Here is a 15,009-nt window from a genome sequence, read left to right as displayed (position 1 = left end):
GCAATCATTTCACATTGAGACACTGTATTATGACGAGCTGGACGGTCCACTGGCTTCATTCAACAAAAGAGGAAATAATCCAGAACACGATCCGTATGTAGATTCGTCATGTGACAGACGTCAGTGATCTTTAGCCTCCGGTAGACGACAGGATGCTTTGGTCGTGTCCTGATCAAAGTATCGCTCTGTTACTTACAGTCTCTGGCCGTTAGAGGGCAGCACAGTCTCACTGAGGTCTCCTCTGGACCTGTATCAGCGTGACGACCGTTTGTTCCTCTCTGGGCGGAAGGAGGTGGAAATGAATCTTGAGAGAAATAACGTGATGAGAAAACTAAAAAAAAAGTATTTAACAGTTAGAATAGTTCAGCTGGATGGAGAGAGGTCTTTCTGTTCGGAGGTCTAACCCAGAGTAAAGGTTTAACAGAATACCCCCCCCCTGCAGACCTCCTCCTCCTCCGAGGCCTCCACCAGCTTTGGAATGTGCTGCTGTCTCTAGAAGAGGGTGAAGTGAGATCAGGTTGGATGAGATAACATCTGTTCAGGGTTTTAGCTGAAGAACGACATGATGCACTGCCACCACACTGAACAGTGTTTCATTACATCATTCAGTTCATCACCTCATCCAGATGTGATGCACCAAGCCTTCAGTTACCACACCACAATGAGTTTACAGCACTTCATTCATTCACACACTCATGGATTCATTCATTTCAAATCTCTTCTTCTTCTTTTGCAGCGATGAACTTGGCTGCAGTCGGCTCCTTTGGACACGATGTTCCCTTAGACGAGAGGAGAGAGGAGAGGAGGGAGGAGAGAGGACTAGTGTGTCCCCGTCCCTCCTCCTCTCCTGCTGCAACAAATGTGTTAGGAAGGAGTCTTCAGGGCAGGTTTAATAGAAGGAGGAGAGGAGAGAGGAGAGCAGGGAGGAGAGGTGAGGAGTGGAGAGAGGAGGGAGGAGAGAGGAGAAAGGAGAGAGGAGAGAGGAGAGAAGAGGGAGGAGAGGAGAGGAGAGAGGAGGGGAGGGTCTCTTAGAGTCTCTCCAGCGTTGGAGTGGTGTCAGATACAGAGAGATGTCTCATGTCAGCGTATCATCATGTCCTCATTCATTCATACAGCAGCAGGTCACATGGTGTTGTGTACTTTTGTATTTTGATACTTTGTCAACAATGTTTATTTGAAACTTTTATGTCAATAAAGACACAAAGAGTTGAATTGTCAGAACAATCTCCTGTCTCATAGCAACGAAACATTATTTTACATTTACATCATTTATATAAAGCAAAGTGTTACATTGATCATTTTAATACTATATACATATATATATATATATACATATATACATATATACACACATATATATATATATATATATATATATATATATATATATATATATATATATATATATACATATATATGTATATATGTATATATAAGACCATATAAAACCTAAAGTTTTACCTTGAGACATATGACATGAGGGAACATGTTAATTGTTAATTGAATCAATGATGCTTGACATAATTATCAGTTTGAAGTGAACAGTGAGTCACAGATCACATGACTGACTCAGATGAAGAGATAAAATCCTATTCATAATCAATCAGCTGACAAACAGCACGTCTCAGCAGTTCTTCACCTCTTGTCCGATTGGTCAGCTGCTGAGAGAATACGTGCGCTGACTCCTGACCGGCCTTAACACACACACACACACACACACACACACACACACACACACACACATACTCCCAGACGATTACCCATCATCCCACAGTAAACCCTGAGAGGTCTTCACACCGCCCCGCCACCGGGCCTCGTGGTTTGATCAGTCGCGTGGCTCCTAACCCGTCCCGACTCTCTTCAGGGATGTGATCCACGATGTCTGAAGACGGACATGAGGAATGTGGAAGGAATAAAAAAAAGGTCAGAGGTCAAAAGCAGCGCTGCAGGAAGTCCGCCCCGCTCCAACAAACTGAACATGACTTACTGCCCCCGGGACGCTCGGCCCTGCAAGACGCCGTCCGGTTCAGCACCCTGGATGAGAGGATTAGAGGTGAACCCTGAAGGTCGCTCATGTGGAGGGGAACACATTCCTGTACTCATCCTCGTCTCATTTATTGATGCTGGAGACGCCACGCAAGCTCCAAAGTGGATCAAGAGATTATGGGTTTGGGTTGAGATGTGGGTCCTTCAGACTAGAACGTCTATTAATAACGGTATTATTCTCCATTGACTGGTTCAGGTCACCTTGGCTTCATATTCAGACTAAAGGAATATTAGCAGATAACACAAAAAGTGTTGCTTTAATATGCACCAGACGTAGTGTAGCAGTGTAATCAGATTCATCACTTCATTTGTCTGGAGAATCACCCAAACTGAATGAATCCACCTAAATATATAAACACTAAGAATTACAGTATTCCTGTCAACACAGCCCTGCTGCGGTGCTTTACAACGGGGCACAGGGTCCTGGTCCTGGTCCTGGTCTTTGGCGGGATGGTCCCTTCTGTCACAGTCTTGCATCTTTAGAAGTGATGAACGAAGTGACGTCACGTCGACAAGACGAGGGGCGAAATCCACAGCGCATGACGTCACTACAGACCCCAGAGAGCGTCTCGTGCTGGACCAACACACGTGGCCGCTTGACACACTGGAGCTGTGGAAAGACACGAGACCGAACGGAAGAGCAATGGATATCCTTTGATTTCGGCTTTCAAAATAAAAGCGTGACGCCGCCTTACGCATTCTCAGGACCTTCTTCTTTGTGTTCATGTCTTCATATGGAAGCCCATTTCTGACACTGTGATGAAAAACATAAAGATCCCGTTCTCATAGTTATGACTTAATATTTCATAATTATGACTTAATATTTCATAATGATTAGATACTTTTGTCATTATAATGACGTAGACAAGATCATTTCTTAACCTGTTCAGATGAATGTAATCTTTACCTCTAGACCACAGTCTTCATGTCTACATTAAAACAGACCAAACATCTACAGGAATGTGTGTGTGCACCTGCAGCATACAAATACTGACGTAGTAGACATGTTCCCCCTACTAAATATACAGTATTATACATACAGTATTATACAGTATATATATATTTATATATACACCTATAGGAGTTTTACTTTGAAAGGTCCAACCGGATCTCTCTCTTCTTGACTCTGTGCAGCGCTGCAGGTAGTGCTTTAGTGTTGTAGTGTTTGGGGAGAAAGGGGTTAACAAGTGGACCCCCCCCCCCCCCCCCCCCCCTACACAAACAGAGCCTTGCTCACACACTGACAGTAATGTTCACTCTGTTCCAGTTTGTCCGAGCCGGCGCACAGTCACGTTACAGTCACGTTACAGTAACTAAACGAGACAAAGTAACGATAACACGGCGGACCGGTGGAGTCCTGCAGCGAGGCTCGCGTGTTCTCGGGCTGGACCACCGAGGATGTGCAGCGGGACGCGGAGCGGGAATGCTCAGCGAGCCGGATCGATGCTCCTATCGGTGATCGAGCCCCCCCCAGAACACTGCTCGTTTTTCGCATGAACCCAGCTGGCAGGATCCGGCTCGGCTCCTCGGTCGCTCCCCAAGAGTCAGGATGAGGAAACCCAAAGTCACCCGGGTGGGTTTCGCGTTGAGTCTGGGGTGTTTCATTATGGTCCTCCTCTACTTTAACAGCAGCCTGAAGCCAGGTGAGCACCCTTCATTCCGTCTGCACTAGAACATCTGAACATCTGGTCTTCTTCTGGAATACACCAACACAGATGTGTAGGGAAGGAAAGACCTCCACCGAATACAGTCAAGAAGTTTAGACATGACAGTTGATCCCGTTAGTTTATCACCAACCCTCTGCTGAGAAGTGTTCAAGTGCTCAAGTGTTCAAGTGTTCAAGTGTTTAAGTGTTCAAGTGTTCTCCTCTGAATCCAGAGAGTTCCTGTAAGAGACCAGACGTGTCTACACTGAGACTAATATTTAAAAACTGCATCGCTTTGGCCTTTTGAACAAGTTGTCATTGTATAATTATGTATATGTTTTATGAATGTTATGTACTACAGCAGTAATCAGATGTGTGTGTGTGCTGAATGGAGGGAGTGTGAGAACTTCACATCATAACGGAGGATCCCTGTGTGTGTGTGTGTGTGCGTGTGTGTGTGTGTGTGTGTGTGTGTGTGTGTGCGTGTGTGTGTGTGTCTTCATTGAATCCCTGTGTGTGTGTGTGTGTGTGTGTGTGTGTGTCTCTTCATTGAATCCCTGTGTGTGTGTGTGTGTGTCTTCATTGAATCCCTGTGTGTGTGTGTGTGTGTGTGTGTGTGTGTGTGTGTGTGCGTGTGTGTGTCTTCATTGAATCCCTGTGTGTGTGTGTGTGTGTGTGTGTGTGTGTGTGTGTGTGTGTGTCTTCATTGAATCCCTGTGTGTGTGTGTGTGTGTGTGTGTGCGTGTGTGTGTCTTCATTGAATCCCTGTGTGTGTGTGTGTGTGTGTGTGTCTTCATTGAATCCCTGTGTGTGTGTGTGTGTGTGTGTGTGTGTGTGTGTGTGTGTGTCCCGGTACAGTACGTCCTTCCTCCCCTCCAATCACGTCCGTCCTCTCCACCCTCCCACCCTGCTGTCCTGGGTTTTACCCCTGGATCTCGGTGGGGGGGGAACGGTTTCATCACCAAACTGATTAGCGGAGCGTTTCCTGGAGGAAGGCTCGGTGAGGTTGCGGCTCGGAGTCGGTCGGCCCTCGTCGAGGTCTGTTTCCAACCTCTTCCAGGGTCCCCCCTCTCTGCGCCGCACACAATGGCCTCATTCAGACATGCCGAGCTACACCCGGGCCAAAGAAACAGCTCATATAGCCCGTACTGTGTGGAGCGTTTGGGCTTTTTAAGAGGGAGGTCAGTCAGTGCTGGATGTACGTGTGATGTGAGACCGTTTAGGGCTGTTAGGAATCCATGAAAGACCGGCCTCATGTGGAGCAGATTCCATCCCATCATACCGCGGAAAAAGGATTCGCTTGAAATGTGCCGTTAAACCACAGAAGCACATTTTTGGGCGCTATGGAAAGCATTCGAGGTTAAATAACAAACCGCTCTGGATGGTCGTGCTGCTCATCAGCGCCCGATGCGTTCCAGGAGGTTTTGTGTGCTGATGCTTTGTCTGTTATTGTCCTCTGTTTTAAATGGTCCTTGAACACACCGCTTTCTCTCTGATAGAGAGACATTCAAAAGTTTATTTAAACTCTATTGTCTCTGAGCTGTTTTTATTTTGCCCATTCATTGTAGTCGATAAGAAAAGGCTTTTTTAAAGACAGGTTTACGTGTAACGGCAGGAGAAACGGGTGTAGTTGATGGTGTTATCAATGGCTGCATTGCATTCAGGCCAAATGGTGCCTTCCTATGGGGTCGTGTTTACCGTTCACCACAACTGTCCATGTGAACGCCGTCCTCTCGTGGTATTAACGACCTCGGGAGTGAAACTTCCTGCAGTATCCAAAGTCACAAGTTGTGACCGTAGACTGTAAGTAAGAAGTGGACGTAGTAAGAAGTGGACGTAGTCATAGTGACTGGAACATCTGAAGGTGATTATTTAACATTTAAGAGGTTGCCTCTGGGACTGTCGAACGGCTCAAATGTATCTCATGTTTCATCCATAAAGCTTTAAATCAGTTTAAATTAGTTTCAGATATGCAGCCGCTCCGTCCTATTTGCATTTAGAACACCTCCACCTCCTCCTCTCTCGCTCCATCTGGGCTAGAGGTCGTGTTGTTTGTTCAAAGACTATATTTAAGTGAGCAGCCACGTCACAACGGAACGCACCGCCGGGTCAGAGTAACACCGTGTCAGTCTGTCATGTCGTTCTCTTTTCTGTTACATTTCTAACAAAATAGAACAGTCCCTGACATGCAAAGAACAAGACACATGACCAAGTAATAGCACTAATATGTACATGCACACACATATATACTGTGTATACATATATATATATATATATATATATATATATATATATATATATATATATATATATATATGTATGTTTAAACTCCAAGGTACAATGTAACAGAGATCCACCTTTGTACAAAAGTTTCCATTGTCATTGTAGATTTGCACTCATTTTCTTTTGTCTTGTCTTTTAATTGGTGCTCTTTTTGCACACAGCGTTCGCAGTGCAACTCTAAGTTTAGGATAATTGCAGAGTTGCAGAGTGGGTTTACTTTACATGTTGTGTATGCTGCACTGTCATGGACACCGAGGATGGAAATAGTACTTTTACAGAACATGAGGCGCCTCCTACAATGCCAAAAACGACCTCTTTGACCAGTCGTGACTTTTTACCTCTCAAGTGCAAAATCTCCCCGTTGGTCTGACTTCATTCCCCTCGTTTCCAATACGGAGTCATTGTCTTGACTCATCTTTGATTTTTGTCACTCTTTGAGAATTACAAGGATTTTGGATTCATCAGGATGAGGTTTTCTTCCAATGTGGGGCGTCCTAACGACCAGGGCAGCTGTGTTTCCTCTATAAAGGACTGAGGAGGGGGCATGGGGCAGTGCGGTCTGGAATGTGGGGTGTTTTATTGCGTTGTCAGGATCTTCTCCTGTGAATATAACCCAGGGGCACTGCTGTACATGTTGCCAGTAACATTTACAAATACAGATGTGAGTTGATGGTTATCTGGCAGCTAGTTCCTGCTATATAATTACAAGCAGAACATATTTTTGTTCCTTGGAGCTACTGTACTGGAGAGGTACGCACAGCTCATACCTTCCTTGTCTGGGCTTGACTCGAGGCCCTAAACGAGCCTCGAAGATGGCGTCAGTCACTTCACTTGTTAACGAGACGCCTCCAACGCGTAACGCAACAAATACGGCTAGTGGAAGCAATGTAAATGGATTAACGCTAAGGTTAGCAGTGGGGGGGGGGGTTACCTTCTTGTAACAATGGCTCCCAACTCATTGACTCTGACTCCAATCATGTGTTGGCAGAGTGTGAATGCAACATAAACTGAGGTGGTCAACTGACGTTAGCATGTAGCTAAACGTAGCGCTGTGCCTAAGTGCTTCTTCACAGGCTGCTAAACCCTCATCATACCTCCCACCAGAATGACAGTAAAACACACTGAAGACAAGAGATAGACTCCTTCCCCTTTGCACTTCAGTGGCCTTTCCGTTTTGTTTTTGTTTTGTTGTTTTTCCGGTTGTGTCACGTTCGACGTCGCGGTTTGCCGGGGCAGGATTGGGCAGATCTGTTACTTATTCGGCCTCTTTTTCAAACTCTAAGAAAAGACTAAGACGGAACATGAGTTTTATATGGTTGTGTTGTCAACGATCAGCGTGATGAAATCACTGTTGTCTCGCGGCTTTCAGGAGAGCAGATAAAACGTATGTTTTGTCAGTTTATGCGTCATAATAATTGTCCAAATCCCAGAGGCACGTCACAAGGCATCGCAGCAGAATAGAGGCGCGACCGTCCGGGTGTCATGTTTCCATCTCTGCTGATTGGAGCTGGAGCCGATGAATTCCCGTGACTCCTGCTCAGTCATTTGTCTCGGGGGATGAATGCTGGTGGTGAGCTTTACTCACTGAACACAAAAGCCAGATGTTTGTCTGTTTCTCAGGTGGTAAAGGGGCGTTTAAAGTGGGACGGGTGTTCAAGGCACATGTTGACAGAGAGTAGAGCAGAGTTTGGCATGCAAGCAACTCTCCAGTTAATTATTTAAACATGGGAAAGGATCCAGAGAGAGCAGAGGACACCGCTCCTGCTTATCTTACAGCATGTCAGTTCTTTTTATTAGTTAGTTTGGAGACATTTTTGCAGTTGCGACTTTGTGATTGCAGGTGTGCCGGAACATGTGACTGGATCAGGAAGAATCATATCTCACATCTGCATGCATTCATCAAAGAGTCAATAAACGGACACTCCACCACCCACACGACTCTGCCTTTACACCCTTTACGCACACATTTGTGGCCTAAAAGGATCAGGCTTTCCTCTTGTACAGTGAGTCTCTCAGTAAAGCTGCTCTTTGGCAGGAGAGGCCGGGGGGGGGGGGGGGGTCCTCAGTGGGACCTAAACACAGAGCTCCGTTTATGGCCCGGACAGGAGGAACACACATCGGCCTTTCTATCTTTTACATTTCCAAAGGCCTCGGTTCTGTGCGAACCAGGAGGAATGCTGCGGGGTTTTGGGTCTCGACTGGGTTAAACCAACAGCACTGCTCCTTCCTTTGAGTAGGCCGTAGGTGGGTCGGTGAATCTCCTCAGTGGAGGAATTCGAGCTAACAGCTGAGATAGTGTTCGGCTAGAATAGCCCATGATTTGAGCCCACAGCTTTAGAAGTCGTCTTCACTTGTGGAGGCACTTCATTTCTTCTGCAAGCGTCAAAAATACAGGCCTCCAACGTCTTCACAATGCGCACTGTCCCGATATCCAGCTGTTCAGCTTCCACAATTGAATCCGATCAATTCCCTGGCATTTCCATCTGGCTCATTGTTAAATACCTAATAAGAAACTTTGGGATTATAAATGTCCTCTCTTGGCCGAGTAATGCCACATGAGCAGAGGGAGTGGCGACACACAATGCACTCTTTCAGGCCGGCCGATGTGCCATCTCGGCTTGTTGCGGCTTGTTGCCAGGTATTTGTCAGTTCCAAAGTGATGTCAGACGTTACCTCTGCTGTCTGGTGATTCATTTGAGAGGGCAGAAGAGATGGCTTTGAGAGTGGTGGTGTTGGAAATGTTTTCATGAATCACCGGTAGTTTCCACAAGGAAGTGGTGATGTCTTCAGAAAGACGGGCCGATAAAGCCGCGTTGGAACGTTGGATTGCTGTGTTCCTGTATTTTTGACTTCTGGAACACGCTGCGGCGAGTCCAGTGGTTTCACGAGCATCGTCTGGAGTGACTGCGGTTAGATCCGGTGGCCGCAGCTGAAGCCAGGTGGAATCCAGAGGTGGTACTCTTGGGGCGTGTGCAGATTAAAGGTGTTGCGGACGGTTAAGCCCGTCAGCAGCGACTGATGATTTGTCCTTGACCGAGGCTGAGCCTCTGGATTTCTCTGTTGCCACCAAAGCCTCAACCAATAGAAAGACAGAAACAGGTTCCCAAGCACAGGTATAAGACAGCTGTTGATGGTCCAACTACCTGAATACACGTGTGAACTAAACGTCACCCACTGGTTTGTGGACCGCCGTTATGAAGCCTCGAGTCTCTATTTCACGGCCGTCGCCATCTTGGCTTTTTTGCAACCAATGGGAGGAAGTTGCCATATTTGGAATGTGGAGGAGTGACGTAGAGACGCCGGATACGGCTCTGGTAGTGGCAGCGACCTGTCAATCACAGTAAACCCCGCCCCTAAAGCATAGCTCACTTTATGGTTAACTAAACAAACATGGATTCATTTGGCTGTTGGAGTTTCCAACAACGTTAGACCAAACTGTCCACTGTGATGGATAGAAAGCAGTTGGTAGTCATTTTAAATTGAAAACTTATAAGATCTACTTTGTTTCATTTACTCATTCATTCATTCATTCATTCATTCATTACCTCAGTAGTCTGGTCACAAACTGCACATTCAATACTGTACATGTCTCATTGTGTGTCAGTGGGTTTACAGCTCATAAGCTGCTTGGCACACATGACTGACCCGATCCCACCTCAGTGTGAAAAGAAGCACACACACACACACACACACACACACACACACACACACACACACACAGAGACATGGTCTTCCTGTAGGCTCCACATTGTGACACCCCTCTCTTGTCGTCATTGGGCCCCTGAATGAATGTCTCTAATTAGCATTAAGTTCCATGTACTTGTAAATTCAGTTGCATAGAGATGATGTATGTTTTTGCTGCCTCGGCAATTCTGGAGCTTAATGTCTGCATGAAGTGCAGCGTGGGTATGGATTATTTAATGAGGCTATTTGAAAGCATTGAACACATTCTGGAGTAAATGGGACTTTTACATTAGTTTGAATGATGACGCTGCAGAATGACTGTGAAGTTGAACCGTTGCCGATCCCCAACTCGCAGATTCAGGTCCGTGTTTTGCAGATGTCTCTTCAGTTCTACTGAGTAAGCATTGGCGTGCATTGCTCTGGAGCTTGTGTGTGTTTACCGTCTGTGAATTGAGCCTCAGGCCCAGAACCAAATACGTTCAAGAGTCATCTCGATGGACGACTGGAAAATGAGTCATGTTAAATGTTTCGTAAAGTTCTGCAATGTATTGTTTTAATGAAGACATGAAACCACTTTCAACAAGGCTTTTGTCTGAAGACCACTTCAGGGTATTCAGTTTCAGATGAAATGATCGATATCTGTCTGACCGCTCAATGCATGACGCAACAGTGACAGTGCAGCCGGTAGCTGGTTTGTGCTTAGCTTAGCTTAACACAGACATGTTGAGTTAGTGGTAACTGGCGAGCTCTAGAGGTGCTGGTCGGTATGAGAGTCATATCGATCTTCACATCTAACTCTTGGTGAGTTAAATAAGTGCATATCCCAAATAATTGCTTTCAGTATGAATTGAAAGGAATATTTTGCCTGATAGTCAATGGTGTGTGCATATTTGCATTGTTTACTCATGTTCTCGTCTTCTAACTTCTCTCCTTTTCTTCAGCTTGTGTTTCTTCTTTGTGGACCTTTGTTGAGTTGAATAAACAGTCAGTGCTGTTGTGTCATAATGCACTGTTATGGGTCATTACCTTATGCTGAGTCTGTTTAAGGTAACAGGGTTTTCTTTGGAAGCTCTCTCAGTCCGATGATCTCATGACAGATGTGTTCTGGTTCCTCAGCCTCGGAGCCCGTCGGTGAAAGAAGCAGTGGGCAGAAGTCTCGGCGGAGTCCTCTCCAGACGCTCTATGACGGCGAGCAGGTCAGTCCGTCAATGCAAACCGTCCCTAGTCTTTGAGATGTCTCCATCTTTGTGATATTTTCCATGTACAGTTGCTCTGATTCATCCGGCAGAAAGAAGAAGAAAGGTCGGCCATCTTTGTTGAATTACAGCGCTGACATTTATTGAGGAGGATTTAATGTTTTGAACCGGCGCCGTCTGACTTTAGACAATTAAGAGCTGCGTGATTTAAGAGCTGCCTTTGATGTGAGCAAGAGAAGTATTTTGTTCATGTATAGACAACATACAGCATATAAATAATGACGTGAGCAGTTGTTTGAGTGCTGTGGGACAGCATGCAGTGAGTCTGTGTAGCCTACGACAGGGATGACTGACTGACTGACTGGTGAAGTCTACCGGCGCCTTCAGCCTTGCTTTGCTGACTTCTGCTGTCCTATAGTACATCACTGTATGCAAGGATTGAGAGGGTTGTTCAGAACAGAATAGATTGCTCAACTATCAGGCTGTCAGAGGGAGAGAGGAGCTTTATTGCTCCTCTTATAGAGCACCAGGTGACCAGTAAAGATACAGTTTCACTGGAGTGAAAGTTATGAGAAAAGTATAGATTTTAATACTGACGTCATACCAGCCTCTGGACTCCTTGAGACGTCCGATCAGACGCCGTCATGTGACTACAGTACACGAGTTGGCCGAGAAGGAAAAGGGGAAATCAGATGGAATTGCACATTTGTTCCTCCCGCTGGGTGGAGCTCCGAATAGTCACTTTATCCTCCATCTGTGAACCCGCAGAGCTGCAACAGCTGCTCCCAGTTAAAGCTCCCTGTAAGGAGGAGGAGGAGGAGGAGGAGGAGGAAGGTCAGCATGCCAGCAAACAAACCAGCTCCAGAAGGCATCATTTACTTTTTAATTGCTTGTGATATTTCCTCTGTTACTTTCCACTTAAACGCCCCCCCCCCCCAAACAAAATGAATTCAGCTCCATTGGTTCAATATAATAAAGTTATCAATGGTTTTAATTAATGAAGACGTTTGGAGCTAAATAGAACACATTGTGTTTCATTTAAAACAAGATATACTTTTTAAAACTCTCAATATGTTTCCCTTCAGATTCAAATCTCAGTTGCATCACTGATATTGAATTTTAAGCTGCCTTTATGTATCTTTGGCTACTGTGGGACAGCGGAACACGCCGTAGATAGATCTGTAGATCTATCACTAGATAGAGTGACCATGTGATCACCGTGGGATCTCATTGGTCGCGTCGGCAACAGGAAGCAGCATTCAGTGTCTGGATGTGTCTGTCTGTCTTGTTCCCCTTAGATTGTAATATTTGTCTCTTCAGCTGTTAAACGCTCCGCCGTGTTCACCAGACTGTGGCCCGTTTGGTGCTGGGCTGGTCCTGTGCTGTGGATTTATTTTTATTTTTAATTTATTTTTTTATATAACAATGTTGATGAGAACAATGAAAGTGAATTTAAAATGGAAAAGTGAAACCGCGACAGACGAATGAAACTGCAGCGAAACACCTTGTGTGATTGGAGTGCTCTTTAATGTCATTTCAAAGCGTAGGATAAGACATTCTGCCGGATTCTTTCTTCTTCACACTGCTTGCAGAGCATCCTGCACAGACTACCCTCCAGGGCAAACAGGACGTATGGATTTGATGTGAATGGCTCAAGTGCAGCTTTTCTCTACATTTGACCCGTGTGTATGTGCTGAACATTCTCAGGAAGGCTTTGGCGTTATCTTTGAATGGCATGTTCTGTCTTGTGGTGCATCCTGGAGGCTTTTTTAATATCCTCTAGAATCCTGCATATTGCTCACATGAAGGGATTAAAGTCCCGAGAGTAAACGTGGAGTACACAACCGGCTGCTAGCGAGAGGGGTGAGGGTTGGCCCGGTCTTTGGCCCGGTCCCGGTGTGTCCTTGATGATCCGATGTCTGCCACTAAACACGGAGCCACACACAGTGTCGGGCAGCGAGTCAAACGGAGAGACTCGGGGCTCCGACCGCTGCAGCGGTGAGCCAGGCTGAGTAATGAAAGGAGTAAATAAGGAGTCTGTGCCACGAGGAGGCCGAGCTGAACCGGCTGACCCGTGATTCTATCGAGGAGGGATGCGGACGTCAGGGGATGGACCCTGTCTATATCTGTCAATAGAATTACTCTGGGAACGTAGTAGGTTCTTGGCAATATGCAGGGCGTCTGCTCCACTTGGCTAACTTTGAGCTTTTCTCTTGTCGCAAATATTTAAAATCCACAAAGTTTGATCAAAGTCTGTTTACCCGTCTTGGGGAGTCCTACTGCATCTGTGAACAAGTCGTATAAAGCCCAGAGTGTCTCCACAGGGAGCTGTGTGAAGTCTGATGAACTGCCTCAAGGGATCGGCGTCGGTTAGTTAAGACTACAAGTTTAAAACTAAAAAGACGTGAGATTACCAGACCTCTGCAGCATGCTCCTCATCTCTGCTTGAAGCTAGCGGCTCCAGGCTTCATCACCAGCACAACGCACCAGGATGTCTCATGTTCACAATGTTTACTGAGGTAATACATCAAGAGAGAAGGAGAGTCATCTTCTCTAAGACTTCTATACAACCAGAGGAGTCGCCCCTTGATGGACACTAGAGAGAATGCAGCTTTAAAGAATTTTCCTTTAAAAGTAGACTAGTAATTCAGGTTTTCTTACTGATAATTCATTTCCCTTCTCCCTGTAGGTGGAGTCAGCAGTACAGGCGATCCATCAGGGCCGACGGGAGGTGTTAGAAGAAGCCTGCCGGTCCTACACCCGCAAACGCAGAGTCCTCATCCCCGAGGACCTGAAGCACGTCATCGTGGACGACCAGCACGGCTTGCTGTACTGCTACGTGCCCAAAGTGGCTTGCACCAACTGGAAGCGGGTGCTCATGGTTCTGACGGGGGTCGCCGGGTCCCTCCAAGACCCACTGGCGATCCCCGCCAACGAGGCCCACATCCCGGGAAACCTGCGCACCCTGTCGGAGTACTCCACCTCGCAGATCAACCAGCGGCTGCGCTCCTACCTGAAGTTTGTCTTCGTGCGTGAGCCCTTCGAGCGGCTGGTGTCCGCGTACCGCAACAAATTCACGCGGAGCTACAATACCGCCTTTCATAAACGATACGGCACAAAGATTGTGCGGCGGCACAGGCCGGACCCACAGCCGGAGGCTCTGGAGAGAGGGAACGACGTCTCCTTCGAGGAGTTTGTGTATTACCTTGTGGACCCGGCGACCCAGCGCGAGGAGCCGTTCAACGAGCACTGGGAGCGGGTGCATTCGCTGTGCCACCCCTGCCTCATCCACTACGACGTGGTGGGTAAATACGAGACGCTGGAGCAGGACTCCCGCTACGTGCTACAGCTGGCCGGGGTGGAGGACCAGGTCAGCTTCCCCGCCTCATCCAAGAGCACCAGGACTACCGGAGACATGGCGGCCCAGTTCTTCCACAACATCAGCCCCTTCTACCAGAAGAAGCTGTACAACCTCTATCGCATGGACTTCCTGCTCTTCAACTACTCAATACCAGCCTACCTCACGTTTAGATGAGGCTGGGACGTCGCTCATCCACGGACTGGACTTCTAAGTGTCCCTCTGTCTCCTTACACTGCTGATACTGTTGGAGATGTATACTGCTTAGAGCTCCAAAGGAAATAGATTTTTACAGACTGCAGAAGATACAAACAGGAGAGGACACTTCATCACAAAGTGACACTTGTTGCCAAAAGAAGGCACATGATATTTTACCGTAAATGGTGATCCAGCCTTTGAAAGTGTGAAATACAGTTCAACTTTTGGTTTAATTTAATTTCGCCATTGCTGTTTCAAACGTGTACTTCACACGACAAATGTAATCTGCCGTAGCTTAATGAAAGTATTGAAATGGTGTTCAGACAGCGAATGTGTCCAAACGTACGTGCCTCTGGTCGTGGGCCTTATCTTGGACCTCAGCGGACGAGGACAACTTTTGTAAACTGTGACTGTTTATTGTTTTGTGCTGTAGGAAGAGATTTTTGTGTAACAATGACATTGTCTTTATTTATTGTGTTATTGCTGACTCCACAAAGTCAGACAAACCAAAATAGATCCGTAGTTTCTCTCACAATTTTCAAATAAATGCATTTCAGCGAGAGTTGGTTTCTTGATTTGAATATGTATACCACTATATA

The 15,009-nt window shown here is 46.3% G+C and overlaps 1 protein-coding gene across 2 annotated transcripts; it reads left to right on the top strand.

Annotated features, from left to right (window-relative positions):
* Nucleotides 1-3,322: 3,322 nt before the first annotated feature.
* LOC137873581 (carbohydrate sulfotransferase 11-like) lies at nt 3,323-14,972 on the top strand. 2 transcript variants are annotated; one of them, XM_068711826.1, is made up of 3 exons: nt 3,323-3,689; nt 10,775-10,854; nt 13,544-14,972. In XM_068711826.1, exons 1-3 carry the CDS (start codon nt 3,596-3,598, stop codon nt 14,387-14,389), a joined length of 1,020 nt encoding a protein of 339 aa, XP_068567927.1. In that variant the 5' UTR covers nt 3,323-3,595; the 3' UTR covers nt 14,390-14,972. The 2 variants fall into 2 exon arrangements, with proteins under 2 accessions (XP_068567927.1, XP_068567928.1); XM_068711827.1 differs by lacking the exon at nt 10,775-10,854 and having other exon boundaries at nt 3,323-3,619.
* Nucleotides 14,973-15,009: the final 37 nt, after the last annotated feature.

This window comes from Cebidichthys violaceus, unplaced genomic scaffold (assembly GCF_023349555.1).
Source record: "Cebidichthys violaceus isolate CVI_PGR_0920_01 unplaced genomic scaffold, fCebVio1.0.p SCAF_17, whole genome shotgun sequence".
NCBI lineage: Eukaryota > Metazoa > Chordata > Actinopteri > Perciformes > Stichaeidae > Cebidichthys > Cebidichthys violaceus.
This window is presented reverse-complemented; position numbering and strand designations above follow the sequence as displayed.